The 16,001-nt window shown below is 39.3% G+C and overlaps 1 protein-coding gene across 1 annotated transcript in view; it reads right to left on the bottom strand.

Moving 5' to 3' along the window:
- Window positions 1-16,001, bottom strand: part of fbn1 (fibrillin 1) — a 194,972-nt gene that overhangs the window by 156,904 nt on the left and 22,067 nt on the right. Inside the window, exons 5-6 of the mRNA XM_020938886.2 lie at window positions 12,679-12,774; window positions 11,416-11,511 (exon numbers count right to left, since the gene is read on the bottom strand). Coding sequence (XP_020794545.2) covers window positions 11,416-11,511; window positions 12,679-12,774 — 192 coding nt within the window. The remainder of the gene's footprint in view (window positions 1-11,415; window positions 11,512-12,678; window positions 12,775-16,001) is intronic.

Below are 16,001 nucleotides of genomic sequence, written 5' to 3' on the forward strand. Positions count from 1 at the left end.
TTTGATTCTCATTTTACTTCACTGGCTGGAGGATTTTGATAATAACAAGACAATTTTCCCATTTTTTCCGTGATTCCCAGCTCAACAGCGAGTCGTACGTGCGATCGTCTGTGCATCTCACATACCAGCCTAAATCACATTTCGATTTGACAAAGACGCAGTTTATTCGGGGCTGTTCTCACTGCTGTCAGCTGCATGGGCTCCAGGTCAGCAGATCCGCTCACACTTCACAAACCAAAAACACCGGAGTTTACACGGGTCTCTACGGAAACGCGACAAATAGACTAACATAACACCACTGACATCACTTCTTTCACACCGGGTTACACTGGACAATTGTATGCTAATGCTAAATGCTAATATTATTTCAACAAATACAAAGCACACACACAGTCCAAAAACAGAGCAACAGCTGGGACAGGGGATACACCAATCCATCTTTTTCATTTCCAATACCAATTTCAATGCTGGGTTTAAGTATTTGGTGATTCCCCAAAACTAAGCAATTGGGGGGGGCGTGGCTGTTTTTAAAGATGACATACAATATTTTAAACTATTAATTGTTTTTTTTATGCTGCTGATTACCTTGTAGCCAGGCTGGTGCCACCTAGTGCCTCCGCTCAATTTCATTTCTCTCCAGTGACTAGGTCAGGAATTGGAATACACTAGACGGTTTGCAAGAACATCAGAAGTTGTAGACCAAGCACCGGCCAATCAGTGAAGAGCTGTGAAGTCATGACGTCAAACTCAAGCGCCTGTCTGGGTCCTTTTTGTGGTACAGCCCAACAGCAAACAAAGCTGTCGAGATGGATGTAGACGAAGCCATACATTCTGTGTTGGCAATGATTCCCGAGACTGAGGATTTAAAGCCGGAATAAAGTAAAATGTTTGGTGAATTTTATCAAGGAGGAAAACGTTATTGTCCTTCTTCCTACAGGATTTGGCGCATTACATACTTCACAACCAAATAGCAGCGACTGGTTAAATTTAAAAAGTACAAGGTCAGACGGTTTCCACAGAGTAAAACCGGCTGATGAATCAGGCTAGATAACCTGGACCCGACTACATTGTTTTGTTTCGGTGTATTTTTTATACCGAAATGATAATTAGACTCTGATTCTGACTTTGACTCTGATTCTAAACTGCTGAACTAAAGAAAAACTTTGTATAAATAAAAATTCAAACATTATGAGATATTCTGGGCCAACTACAACCACGACCAGAATATCAAATGAATCGATGTTTGGAAGGTGATATATGATTCAGGAAACTTTTCAACTTTTCAGTATCGGTGCTGACATTTGATACCAATATTGGATCAACCATCAATTTACAGAGCAAAGGTTCATACCCGCTGATCTACTGCCCCATTTTTACACTGAAACCTTAAACCTGTTGAATTTATGAACAGATGAAATAGTCCTGGGGAATTATCTACTTTAATATTCAATCCTAAAAATTTGAAGTTGGATGTCATAATTTGAGATTGAGCGCAGGAGCTTTTGAAGGAATCCAAACATAAAAATCTTTTCAGCCCTTTCAGCTGACAGTAATCACACTGCTGGGGTTGAACAAGGACACCATTTTCTAAAGCTATTGTGAAAAATGATCTGTTATTTATTTTAAATTGATTATTTATTCTGACAAGAGAAGATATTGAACTTTGTGCCAGTTTTGTTTGATGTGGTGAGGCCCAATTACAGAGATATTAACCAAAAACCACGTCTACAAATCTGACATCTGACAGTGAAACAGAAAATTCCATTATACGAATTTGACGTGTTTGAAACTACAAAGAGTTTAAAAAGTTGCGATGTCAAATGAACGCAACTAATATCCAATTAAAGGTGCATTATGCCACTTTTCTGGTGGAGTGTCCGTCAAAAGCTTTTCTCCATAGAGATGTTATTGCTTTGTTTTGAATATTTCACAGTATGGTCTTCATGGAGCCCAAACTAGACCAAGTTACAGGTCATATCTGTAGAAAGGCAACCCCATGGACAGGCATAATGCCTGTTTTTCAAGGTAGGTATTTTTAAGCAATAAAACCACCTGTAATTGAATAAATGTAAGCAAGAGCCGTTTAATGTCATATTGTGGAACATTCCAGGCAGAGTAATGGCATCCCCATAGAAACAAGCAGGTGACGAATCCACGTATCATTCATTCATTTGTTTTTCAAAATAAAACCAAAAATGAGAAAACAAAACAACAACTATTTTCCTCATTATTTGTCTCCAAAGCCAAAATGAAAAAATGGATAACAATTTTTTTTTTTTTTTTCAGTTTTCAATTTTGTGTTTAAATGAATAATGGAAAAAACGGATAATGGCCGTTTCAGGTTTCCGTGACTTAAACTGTGATGCCGGACTTTTGCGCCGCATACGGACCAAACCAGGACTGAACCAGGACTGAGTGTCGGGACGCCCCCAGAGATGCGCCCGTGGAGACTGTCAAGTCATCAGGCTTGAGACCAGTACCAGATTGGGACTGACACCAGGACCAGACCAGGACTGAGACCGGGACCTGGTTTAGTCCTGGTTCAGTCCTGGTTTAGACCTGGTGTAGTCCTGTTTTAGACCTGGGATCAGTCCTGGTTCAGTCCTGGTTGAGTCCTGGTTCAGTCCCGGTATCAGTCCTGATCACCCGACAGTCTACATGGGCCCACCGCCGGGCCCATCCTGACACTCAGTTCTGGTTCAGTCCTGGTTCAGTCCATATGCGACGCAAAAGTCCGACATCGTAGTTTAAGTCACGGAAACGGGAAACAGCTGTTATTGTTTTTTTCCATTATCCATTTAAACACAAAATCGAAAACTGAAATAACAAATCATTATCCATTTTTGTAATTTTGGTTTTATAGACAAATAATGAAGCAAATAGTTTTGGTTTTTTTTTCTTATTTTTGGTTTTATTTTGAAAAACAAATGACCAAATGATACACGGATTGTGACGGACCACCAAAAAGTTGCATCGTGTCCTTTTAATACTTTTTGTACTTTTCGGTCACAGCTTAAATGTTGAGATGGAGAGTTTACTGACAGTTCAAAAACTTCAAAGACTCAAAGAACAAAGAGTCAAGGAGAGTGAAAGAAAAATGACACTGTTTTCCATAGGAAGCACATGTTTATAATGAACTATGTCTCCACAATCAATCATGCCGCACTAATAGAGACCTCACTATAGTAGGTTACATACCATATGCCAGAGAGGCTTAGTTGTGTGTAACAGATGCAAATTCCTTTTAAAAACAGGACCTTCATGAACCAAATTCAGAATAAGAGGAACAGAGATTAAGCTTAGCATGTACTGACGTAGAAATGTGAATTGGCAGTGGAGATAAAACCCAAAGACTTAATATTGGGCCTTGGGAGTCACACATCTATGATCACATGACTCCACCTTCCACTGAAAAAGGGAGTCACCCACTGCCCTCATCTATTTACTTATTCTAAACCCTGATGAAGATGAGGATGAAACACATAGTCTGGTCCATGTCTGAAAGAGCCCATATTATGCTATTTTCTGATGTTATAATGTTGGGATGTAACAATATCCAAATCTCACAGTACGATATTTTCACGATATGCGTCTCACGGTACAATATTTATTGTGATATTTTGTGGAAGCTAACAAAATTGTGAATATGTTACTTTTTCCTCTTACAACAAGACTTAATCCAAAGAACTAAGATTTAGAAGTGCTTAGAACTACTATTTCTTCATGTAGTTTGCACCAAAACAGAGCAAAGGATCATGGTCGATGTAGATCCCTCTGTTTTTTTTTAGCTATTGCTGCACTATAATATGAATTTAAGCAAAGGAACTTAAATTCTTAAATTGATTCGAAATATTGTGATGGCCCATGATATTAATGAGAGACTTTTGACAATACGATATCACAATATTTCTCTAATTCAAAAAACTAAGACTTAAAAGTGTTTAGAACTGCTATTTCTTCATGTAGTTTGCACCAAAACAGAGCAGAGGATCATGGTCTATGAAGTTCCCTCAGTTTTTTTTTTAGCTATTGCTGCACCATAACTATGAATTTAAGCATGATGGCCCACGATATTATTGAGAGACTATTCACGATACGATATCACAATATTTTGGTTATTCTTACACCCCTATTATAATGTTGTTTCCTCATCAAAAACATACCCCGAGTTGTGTTTCGTTTCATTCACACATGTTTAACATGAAAATCCTGCATATTTAGTCTGAGTTCTTCTCTCAAATGGAAAACACTTGTGATGTCATGGTATTACAGTAGGTGCTCCACTGGGTTTTACACAATGCATCTTTGAGCTCAAGACATTTTAACTTCTCTAAAGGCACTGGTGTGTAAAGCTGGTACAATACCACAAAGAGGGGAAGACCTGAAAATAACACCCAGACGTGTTTATTCCAGGCCCTATTGTTCAGTACTGGCATATTTACTATGGACCACTCCTCCATGAAGATTAAATCGACATTACGAACACTCTATTTTCTTCTTATTTAAAGATGTAGACTGTAACTACCTGCTTCATGGAGATAGTATTTAACTAATTCATATTATATTTTACTTTATTTATTGCATTACAGATTATTTACTGTTCAAAAATCTCTTGATTCTTACTGTAAGCAGGGTTGCCTCTGCACAGATCTGACATGTAACATACTGGCATTATCTGCTTATCTCCATTTATTAATGCACAAAGGGACACTCTACAGGCACAGCAATAGCAGGCGGCAAAAACTCCACCCGAAAAGTTACATAGTGCTGCTTTAAAATTGTACATTCTCTCAACTTTCCTGAAATTGTTGAGGTAAATATCTGTGTCAGTGTCTTGATATTAAAAGACAGATCAGTGCCTTCCTTTTTCTCTCTCCCTGTGCTTCCTACAACAATAAACATGAATGGGAGATATGGAGCGCTGCAGAAAAGTGTCTAGATTCCTCTCTGTCGAATAAACATTTGGCCCGGTCTCTACAGGAAGCAGTGGAACTCACATCAACCCGGAGAGTGTTTGAGCAGATAAGGTCGGTGCTAAAACATCATGCAAAGAAAGAACTACCTGTCAGAGAAATACCACTGGCACTGACTGCTAATAAAAGCAACTAACGCACAGTGACTGCAGTTGTGCAATGACAATAGTGATAAAAAATACCATATTTTTTGGACTATAAGGCACAATAACAATAATGTTGAATTCTCTCATCTATTTTCTTACATAAGGTGCAACGGATTATAAGTTAAACAAATGGACGACACTTGATCCCTTAACCCAGATATCCATGATCCATTGGCAGATCGTGGCGTAATTCGCTCAGCGTTGCCTCCCTGTCTTGGTGAATGTGTATTATGAATGTGAGTGTGGGTGGATAACTTAAGTTTGGATTTTTATTTGCTACGAGGAGGACTCAAATATACATTGAGTAATAATGTCTTTAATGCAGCTTTGTGCACATTTGTTTACATTTTACAGAACTAAAACTTAAAACCACATGGCTAATTTGCATAAACCATAAGCGCTGAAAAAACAGCTCAGTCCTTGTGCGCTGATGTGGTCAGCTTCTGTCAGACTAACTTTGCGAGACTACAGTAGCCATAATGCTCTGACAATCCATCAAGCGGTGCAGTAGCTCACCAAAGTCGTACTAAAACATTTTGACAGATTTTTGAGTGCCATGTACCACATAAAATTAGTTCGAGGTCAGTAAGCACAACCAGACATAATACATAAGGTGCACTGGATTATTGAGGAAATTAAAGGATTTTAAGTGTGCCTTTTAGTCCGAAAAAGACAGTAATAATGTAATGTATTTATATAGCACCTTTAAAGACACCCAAAGATCATTCAGTATTTAATCTGTGGTGTTAAAATACTATATAGTCACAGTTTCCCTGGGGCAGATTGACTGAAGCAAGACTGCCAATCTGCCTCTCTGACCACCAACACTCATGCACAGACCACATTCATACTATGCAATGTGGGTGAAGTGTCTCATAGAACTAGAGTATGGAAGAGTAAAGCAGTTCAATTGAGGCCAAAATATACCCTTAAAACAACCACTAAATGACATCAAAAAACGAAATGGAGCATTTTCAGCTATGGAGACATGTGTGAATGAAACAAAACACAACTCCTGGTATGTTTTTGAGGAGGTAGCAGCATTATAACATGACTAAAAGCTCACTTGAGTCAGTTTGGCATAATACAGGACCTTTAAAGACTCATCTCTCTGACATCTGCCCCACAGCTCAAAGCAGAAACAGCACTAAACAGGCCTGTCCCAAACACAACAGAGCAGTAGTGGTGCTGCGGTGTACTCTGCTTGTATACTTTGGATCTCTCACTCTCTTTAGGCCGAGATGGACCACAGGAGGCTGGGAGGTCTGCACCAGCAAACAGCCCAAGACATGACAATCCCCAGAGCGTACTTCAGCAGCAGATGTGGAAAAGAATACTCACGTTTGAGCTGAGTTTGTCGTGCAAATATACAATAATAAACCTTATTCTTGTACATGGTCATGTGAGTAAACAGGGCAGGAAAGGCTAAGATATGCCATTGCGCAGTTTGCCAAAGTAAACTATAGCTTTAAAGGTCCTGTAGTGTGGAAAACTGACCCTTGTAAGCTTTGTGTAACCATTTATTATTAGTCTGGCTACATCTCTTAAGCTCAAAATGCTCTGTTTCACCTTGTGATGGCGCTGTCATTTTCAAGTTAACAGCTTCCTTTTACATTTCATTCAGTTGAGATTGGTAATTCCAGGGCTCAAATAACCCAAATGATTCTAGTGAAGGTGTATGCAGGGTTTGTGTGTTAAACAACAAAACACAACTCCCGGTGTATTTTTGATGAGGACACAATGATGTAAAATAGATCAGAAAATAGCATAATCTGGACCCTTTCAGTCTATAGAGGTGGGTAGAATACACAAAAACTGTTCAAGTAAGTGTACCGTTGCTTCAAATTAATATTACTCAAAGTATAAACTAGTGGACCAAGAAAAGTAACAGTAAAAAGAATTTAGAGAAGCTACAACTCAAGTAAGATTAACTGTAAGAATAACTCTCTGGATATAGTCTGATTTAACTGATTTTTTTAAAAAAAGACTGCACAAATTAGAAAGAAAATCATATTTTAGGTAACTGGGCGAAATAAAAATATCATCATAAATAATCATATCACATAGTGTCACATAGTGTCAATATATACAGCTTGTGTGACTTTTTAACTCACAGTGGGAAAACCTAAAAGTGTAGAGTAAAAATATAGTCAAACATAGATAACTCTGTACTACCTACCTCTGCACATCTATATACTGAAACATTTGTAAAGCCAACTGATAACAAAACGTGCACAACTTTTCTGTTGGAGGGTTCATCACCTGCTTGTCTCAACAGAGATGTTTTTGCTTTGCCTGGTGTTCTAGCCAGGCTGGCGCCACCTAGTGCCTCTGCTCAATTTCATTTCTCTCCAGCGGCTAGGTCAGGAATCAGAATACACAAGACGGTTCGCAAAAACCCTGGAAGTGCAAGTCCAGGTACCAGCCAATCAGCGAAGAGCCATACATTCTGTGTTGGCAACGATTCCTGAGATCGAGGATTTAAAGTCGGAACAAAGAGAATGTTTGGTGAATTTTATCAAGGTGAAAGACATTATTGCCCTTCTTCCTACGGGATTTGGGAAAAGCTTAATATACCAGTTAGCCCCGTTAGTGGCACAATACATACGTCACGACCAAATAGCAGCGAGTGGTTAAATAAAAAAGTACCCGCCTACCGTTGAGTGAACGAATCCTAATGCTGCGTGGTCAGAAAAGTGAAACCAGCTGATGAATCAGGCTAGGAATGTTCCATGGTATGACATTAAACATATCCATCTAGCGCTTATTCATTATAGGTTTCATTATAGCGTTTATTCATTATAGGTGTTTCCATTCCTTCTGTGAATAGGGGCAACTCTCCACAGATCTGAAATGTAATGTTGTGTAGTGCTGCAACCTGCTTGTCTCCCTTGTGATATATATGTTTAATTTGTACTGTGGAACACTCTAGACAAAGCAATAACATTTCCATGGAGACAAGCAGGTGGCGGACCCTCTACTAGACATGTTACACAATGCACCTTTAAGTCAATCTTCACTTTGCGAACGAAACAAGATAATATCACCTCATGTTCTCAACGTCTTATTTTCAGTGTTATATCAGTATTTTTACAGTCACCTTCCTTAACGCACAAATTCTGCTTTGGGAAATAGTTTTACCGCCTCTATTAGTTTGACGATTTATTTTTACGACTCTGGACCAGCATAAACATGACCGACCGTGGTTGCCATTCACATAATTCTCAAACCATTTTTAAAATAAAATCTGACTTTTGCGGTTTGACCCAAAATCTAGTGTGATACATTTCTTGGTTCGAAGTCACAGTTTGAGAAATACTGACCATGTGGTTTTCAGACAGTATTTTCTGACCACATTGGTCGAGAAAGTATTTTATAGATTAATGCCCAACAACTTAGCCAGCACAGGTCTCGAACAATATAATGAATAGCTTTGAATAATTATTGTCTCATTTATGTTTAAAGATGCACTGCGTAACCTTTTGCTGTTTGTCTCCATAGAGATGCTATTGCTTTGCCTATAATGTTCCACAGTATTGCATAAAACTTGTATAGCTCCATGGTGATAAGCAGGTCAAGGTCACGATACAAGTCAGATCTGTGGAGAGGTGACTCTGCTCATAGTTAGAATGCATGTTTTCCAATAAAAACACCTGCCATGAAATAAATGCTAGATACTTTTAATGCCATACTGTGGAATATTCCTGGCTAATGCTATATCATCTCCATAGAAACAAAGAAGTGATGCCACCAAGCCAATTTACCGGTCAGATCTATGGAGAGATGACCCTGCATGCTCACAGTAAAAATGTTTTTAAGGTATTTTTCAGCCAGGAAAACGGCTGTAAAGTCTTACTGTGGAATATTCCTTTCAAAGCAATATCATCTCCATGGAGACAAGCAGCATTGCACCTTTAAAGATCCAAATGAAGACAATTTCACCAAATCAAATGTAATAATATCGGACAGCATTTCAAATTTAGTTTATATATGTAGGTGTGTGCTTACAATGGATTTATTTTTTATTTGATGTGCTGTGCAAAACTTCTGGCAAATGCTATAAAATATCCTAAATTTGGGGGTCCTAGGCGAACTTGAGCTTGGGGCCCTCATTATAATGCTCTTTTTAAAAATATATTTATTGTCTGTTTTCCCCCATTCTTCTTGAGACATGCACATCTCTTGTTGAATTAGGGTAGATTGGAAACTTATTATTTAGGCAGCCTACTAGAAAACCAAGGGGGGAATGCTTTGACAGTTAAAATAGATTTGACAATCAGATACTATTGGTTGGGGGCCCCTCCAGGTTTGGGGGCCCGAGGCAGCCGCCTACTGTTGCCTAATAGTGGCACCGCCTCTGCATCTCCTTTAAGACAAGCATTTGAGTATTGCCACAAGAAAAGGTACACAGCGCACTTTTAAAAGACCTTTTGCTACTAAAAATACACACAAATAAAGACAATTCAACCAAATCAATGATCAAATCTGTAATACATGATGGCATTTGAACTTGAGCTTGTAAACAAAGTCTTTCTTATTAGATACTGTTCATCTGGTCTGTTTACAGTATGTTTTGTGTTGGTATTATTCATGTAATAAAGGTGCACTGTGTAACTTTTATGGTGGAGGATCCGTCATATGCTGAAGTTTTTCTTGCATTGCTTTGAGTGTTCTACAGTTTGGCATTACACTTATTACACAGGGCCAAGCTACAGGATCAGATCTGTGAAGAGGCAAGCCCACTCACAGTAAGAATGTATGTTTTTAAGTCAATAAAAACACGTGTAATTGAGTAAAGGCAAGATCGACAAAGCAGTAAGATCTCCATGGAGACAAGCATGTGCCGGACCCTCCACCATAAAAGTTCCACAGTGCACCTTTCAGTAAAGTTGAGAGTAAAGTTGGTCAGTGTGAGCTCAAATGTGTGTTAACAGGATCCAGACTGGGTCACGTTTTCTTTGGAGCTGCACGTGTGTGAATAAAAGTCAGTCCAGCTGTTTGAGCGCTGAGCTACAGGGTGACGTGAGACTGAGAGAGAGAGGGAGGAGAAGAGAGGGGGAAGAGGAGGGAGGAAGAAGGAAGAAAGAGGGGCAGGAGAAATTGGGATGAGAAAGAGAGAAGGAGGAGAAGAAAGAGAGAGAAAGAGAGGGGAGGGTGGGTGAGAGAGATAGAGGAGGTGACGAGACAGACTTAGAACAAAGAAAGGGGAAGACATGAAAAGGGTGAGATGAGAGAGGAGAAAGACTGAGAAGAAAGGAGAGGGAGAGAAAAGGGGAGAGAGGGGGAGAAAACCAGGAAAAAGAATTAAGGAGAAATAGAGTGAGGAGGGTGGGTAGATGGGTGAGACAGAGTTGGAGAGGGAGAACAAAGAAAGAGGGAAGACATGTCGGGGGTGAGATGGGAGAGAGGGAGAAAGAGAGAAAAGAATTACAGTGGGGAAGAGAGAGGAGAAAAAGGGGGAGGAGAGCAGAGAGAGGGGGTGAGAAAGAGAGGAGGAAGAGAGAGGGAGAGAGAGACGAGGTCGGGTGGGTGAGAGAGTTAGAGGAGGTGATGAGACAGATGTGGAACAAAGAAAGGGGGAAGACATAAAGAGGGTGAGATTAGAGAAAGGGAGAAAGAGAGAAGAGTGTTACAGAGGGGAAAGAAGAGGGTGAGAGAAAGAGAAGGAAAAGAGGGAGAGGAAACAGGAGGGAGAGACAGAAAGAGAGAGGAGGGTGAGTGAGAGAGTTAGAGGGGGAGTGTGACAGCTGAAGAGGAGAAATGAACAGAAAGATGGAAGACATACAGCGGGTGAGAGAGAGGGGGAGAAGAGGAGAGAGGTGTGAGAAAGACAGGAGGAAGAGAGTGGGAGAGAGAGGAGGCTGGGTGGCTGAGTGAAACAGTTGGGGGGGGCAGAGTTGGAGAGGGAGAAAACAAAGAAAGAGGGAAGACATGAAGAGGGTGAGATAAGAGAGAGGGAGAAAGAGAGAAGAGAATTACAGAAGGGAAATGAGAGCAAGAAAGATGAGGAAGAGAGGCAGAACAGACAAAGAGTAGAGAGGATGAGATGAGATGAGGGAGAAAAAGAGAGAGAGGAAGGAGTTGGCGAGAGAAATGATAGTTTGGGAATTGGGGAGGAGAGAGAAAAAGAAAGATTTGTATTATTTTTAAACAGACCTTTATTATGTCTGTGAACCGGAGTGGGGGCTGAGAGAAGAAAAAGTGAGAAACAGAGTAGAGGGAGAGAGAGAAGGGGGAGGAAAGCTGTGAATAGAGTGGAAAAAGAGAGAAAGAAAGACAGATTTCTGAGCTCTGACCTCTCTCGCACTGAGCGCCGGTGAAGCCGTAGGTGCAGACGCAGCGATTTGGAGCCACACACCGCCCTCCGTTCAGACAGCCGTTCTCACACACAGCTGAAAACACAAGAAGAAGAATCAAGTTATCAAGACTTACGAAACTTGAATTGAAATTATCATACTTTATGTAATCAAAGGTCCTATATTAATCAAAATTAACTCTTGTTTAGCCATGTTATGATGCAGTTACTACCTCAAAAACATACCTGGAATTGTGTTTTGTTTCATTTACACAGAAAATTCCATCACTCAAATAATCCAAATGATTCTAGTGAAAGTGTATGGAGTTTAAAAACACAGCAGAGCACTTCTGGCAGAGGTGGGGAGTCGTTGTTTTGCAAGTCTCAAGTAAGTCTCAAGTCTTTGACCTCAAGTCCAAGTCAAGTCCCAAGTCGAATAAAGGCAAGTCCAAGTCGAGTCTTGCATCACTGGCCCATAAGTCCAAGCCAAGTCCAAGTCGTCTGCTTTGAGCTTCAAGTCATTTCAAGTCTGTAAACCAAAGTACCAAATATAGCTTAGATTTTTCCAATTTATATAAATTTTAAGATAAACTGTATTTAAAAAATCATAGTATATTTAGATATGAGTATTTATAGAGTATGTTAGAGTAGTAGAAATGTTAATTTTTCCTTTTTAAATGTCTTGACAAGATCTTAGTGTGAATCATTACGGTCTGAATAGAAAGAATTAAGATTTAAAAGTGCTTCTCACATCTTCCCAAGTCACTGACCTTCAAGTTCAAGTTGAGTGTCAAGTCTTAGTCCGTTTTATCAAGTCAAGTTCTAAAAATAGTAACTCAAGTCTGACTCGAGTCCAAATCATAACTTGCAAGTCCCCAACTTTGACTTCTTGTATCAGTGTTTTGTTGTTTGAGAGAAGAACTCAGCCTAAATATGTAGGTTTTGTGTGTTAAACATGTGTGAATGAAACAAAACACAACTCCAGAACATAACACAGATTAAATAGCATAATATAAGACCTTTAAACAAGTGTCTCTGTAGTTCTCTAACAATCATTGCTTCGAAAGTATCCTAAAAATGCATCCTCTGTTTTAATCTAATAGTTCTGAATTCCCACAAACAAAGGTCATTGACATTACTATCTAAACTTTGAGGACACAGTGACAGCACAGAAGCCCAAACCATAATATAGCGGTGGTTAATTTGACTTCAGGGACCAAAATTGTGGAGCGGTTTTGGCGTCGTTCCTTGGAGTTGTACTTACGCTGGCCGCAGTGGTTTCCTATGTAGCCCTTCTGACACAAGCAGTGGTCCTCCGCACACGTCCCTCCGTTCATGCAGCGGATGTTACAGTTCTGGACTGCAGGTCAGAGAAGAGAAGAAGAAGAAATCAGATCACAAGAAAAACAAAACTGCTACAAATGTGTTTTAAAAGGGAAAGTTAGATTTAATGTCCTATGAATATGTACTGTATAAAGAGGGAAAGAGACAGAAACAGAGAATGGGAGATTGAAGAGAGAGGAAGAGAGAAAAAGAGAGAGAAATTAAGAAAAAGAGAAAGACGGTAGATGTTACAGTTCTGGGAAGAGAAGAAAAACAGAAATCAGGTGACAAGCAAAACAAACTCATTCCAAATAGTGTATTATAAGTAAAAGTTTGATATACTGTCCTATAAACTGTAGAGAGAGGGGAAGAGAGAAACAGAGAGGGAGATTGAGAGAGAAAGAGAGAAATTAAGAAAAAGAAAGAGAGATGAGATGACAAGCAAAACAAAACGGGTCCAAATAGTGTGTATTATCAGTGAATGTAGATGTAATTTCTTATGTTTGAATGTATGATGTATAGAGAGGGGTTGGGAGAGAAAAAGAGATAGCTAGAGAGATCGAGAGATAGATAAAGATGAAGAGAGAAAGAGAGAGAGAGGAGGATGATGAAACATCAGTTGACAACCAATACAAACAATAGTGTGTATTATATCAAAGTTAGATGTAATGTCATATAAATGTGAACTGTATAAAGAGGGAAAGAGAGAAACAGAGAAAAAGAGAAAGAAATTAAGAAAAGACAGACATCAGATGACAAACAAAACACCCCCCTCCAAATAGTGTGTATCATAAGAGATTGTTAGATATAATTTTCAATGAATATACACTGTGTAAAGAGAGAAAAAAAGACAGAGAGATATAAAGAGAGAGGGAGGGTTGCAGGAGAGGGGAGAGAGAGGATATGAACTTGTGTATTTTGGTTTTTGACATATTATATGTGAAAATTTGCCATGTTTAAGAAGGGGGAGAGAGTGAGAGAAGGTTGAGAAAAAGGAGAGAGAATAGGAGAGGAGGGAAGAGAGAGAGTGAAAGGGAGAGAGAGAGAGAAAGAGAGGAAAAGATATTAGCTAAAGACCTAAACAAAACTTTCCGTATTGAGCCAAAGTCATATATAATTTCCTAAACAAACATTAAATGTCGGTCAGATATATTTTCCTATACGTTTGAGCATGTACTGTACAGAGAGAGAAAAAAGAGGAGTGAGAGAGGAGGGTGCATGAGAGGGGGGGAGAGGATATGAAACTGTGTATTTAGATTTTTGACATATTATATGTGACAAAGAGAGAGAGAAAGCAACCTAAACAAAGTCTGTCCATATTGAGCCAAGGTCATACATAATTTCCTATATGTTTGTACTGTACAGAGAAAGAGAGAAAAGCGGGTGAGAGAGAGCAACCGAAACAATGTCCATGCTAGGGCTGAACGATTTTAAGAAAAAATTGAATTGCGAATTTTCTGGCAGATATTGTGATTTCAATTTCATCATCAATTTCCATCCACTGGACTGTTTGCGCACATTTGTTTAAGTTTTATATAAACGAAACTTAAAACTACATGGCTAATTTGCATAAACTATGAGTGCTGAAAAAAACAGCTCGCTCCTTGTGCGCTGATACAGTCAGCTTCTGTCAGACTAAAGGACACGACCCAGTGGAATATGAGTGTTCTTTCTGTGACCAAGGATGTGCTGATGATGGTGAGTCTGTTATGTGCTTCTGTTGTGTTGTAGATGGTTCATGTTAAACTTTACACAAACGCCAGGTTTAAATCCTAGCCTCCTAGCGTTGTGGTGGTGAATTACTTCGCAGCGCATAGACCTCGATGCAGACTCATAAATCAGAAAACGACGGTGGCAAGGCAATGGCGGCAGTGTGCGCTGAGTCAATGTAGAACTAAATTTCACCTTTAAAACTGGGCTTTAGGAGCACTACAAAAAAATGCAGCTTTGAGGCTCCCAAAATCGTATTGTCCAATATCACGATTTTTGGTGCAAAACAATAGCTCGTTCAGCCCCTGTCCATCCTTACATTAAAACATCAAAGTCAGATATAGGGAAATGGAGGATAGATCAAAACAGATAGAGAGAGAGACAGATAGAGAAAGAGGAGAGAAAAGTGCAACCTAAACAAAGTCCATCCTTATAGAGTCAAAGTCATATATAATTCGCTATATGCTTGAGTATGTCCTATATAGACGGAGAAAGAAACAGAGAGGAAGCGAAAGAAAGAGAGAGAGGAGAGAGAGAAAGAGAGCAAACAAAAGAAAGTCCATCTATATTGAGCCAAAGTCATATATGATTCCCTATATACTTGATTATGTCCTGTATAGAGAGAAAAAGAGAGAGGGAGAGAAAGGGCAAGACACAGAATGAAAGGGGGAAAGAGGAGAGAAGAGTGCAACCTAAACAAAGTCCATCCATATTGAGCCAAAGTCATATATAATTACCTACATATTTATGCCGAACAAACAGATGAGCGCATAGGGGAGATGTTGAGAGTGGAATGGGGCCAAAAGACACACACGCCCAAAGGTCCCACCCACAACCCACGGGACTGACCTCCAAAACGAGATTGCAACATGGATCAACTGCATAATTCAGGGCAGCTTCCAGAGATGTTTTGGGTTTTTTAAGACATTTTCTGGCTCAGAGTGGGATGATTTCTCACAGGGAATGCAAGAAAAGTGTTGGAAAAATAAACAAAAGGTGTGTGCAGAGCTGGGGATTGTGTATTAAGAGGATAGTATGTCAGATCTCTCCATAGGGGGTTCGCTCAAAGCTGTCAAGATTATCTGGTTTATCGAATTAATATAGTTGCAGGAATTAAAAGATAATGTGTACATTTTTGAAGGAATTACAAATCAATCTATGCTGCAAAAAGTTAGCCAAAATGCAAAATGTATTTTTTTTCTTTTGGTTGTTTAAGATGGATTAATCTATGGTGAAGAAAGTTAAGGATTTCCCTGGCACTAAATTACAGGTCATGATTTTGTGTTAAAGGTCCAGTGTTACACAAAATGGACTCTTGTGAGCTTTAAGCCTGGTTAGAATAGTGTTACCTCTAAACACATACATGAGTGAGTAACCTTTTATTCCTTTAGTCTGTCAACATCTCCAAAGCTCAAGATGTCGTGTACAGTCGTCCCTCACTATAACGTGGTTCACCTTTCGCGGCCTCGCTGTTTCGCAGATTTTTTTAGTGCAATTTTGAATGCTTTTTTTTATTTTTATTTTTATTACAGAGTATGAACGTGCATTGTGTTC

This window comes from Boleophthalmus pectinirostris, unplaced genomic scaffold (assembly GCF_026225935.1).
Source record: "Boleophthalmus pectinirostris isolate CB_2022bp ecotype Guang Dong unplaced genomic scaffold, ASM2622593v1 HiC_scaffold_19, whole genome shotgun sequence".
NCBI classification, from domain to species: domain Eukaryota; kingdom Metazoa; phylum Chordata; class Actinopteri; order Gobiiformes; family Gobiidae; genus Boleophthalmus; species Boleophthalmus pectinirostris.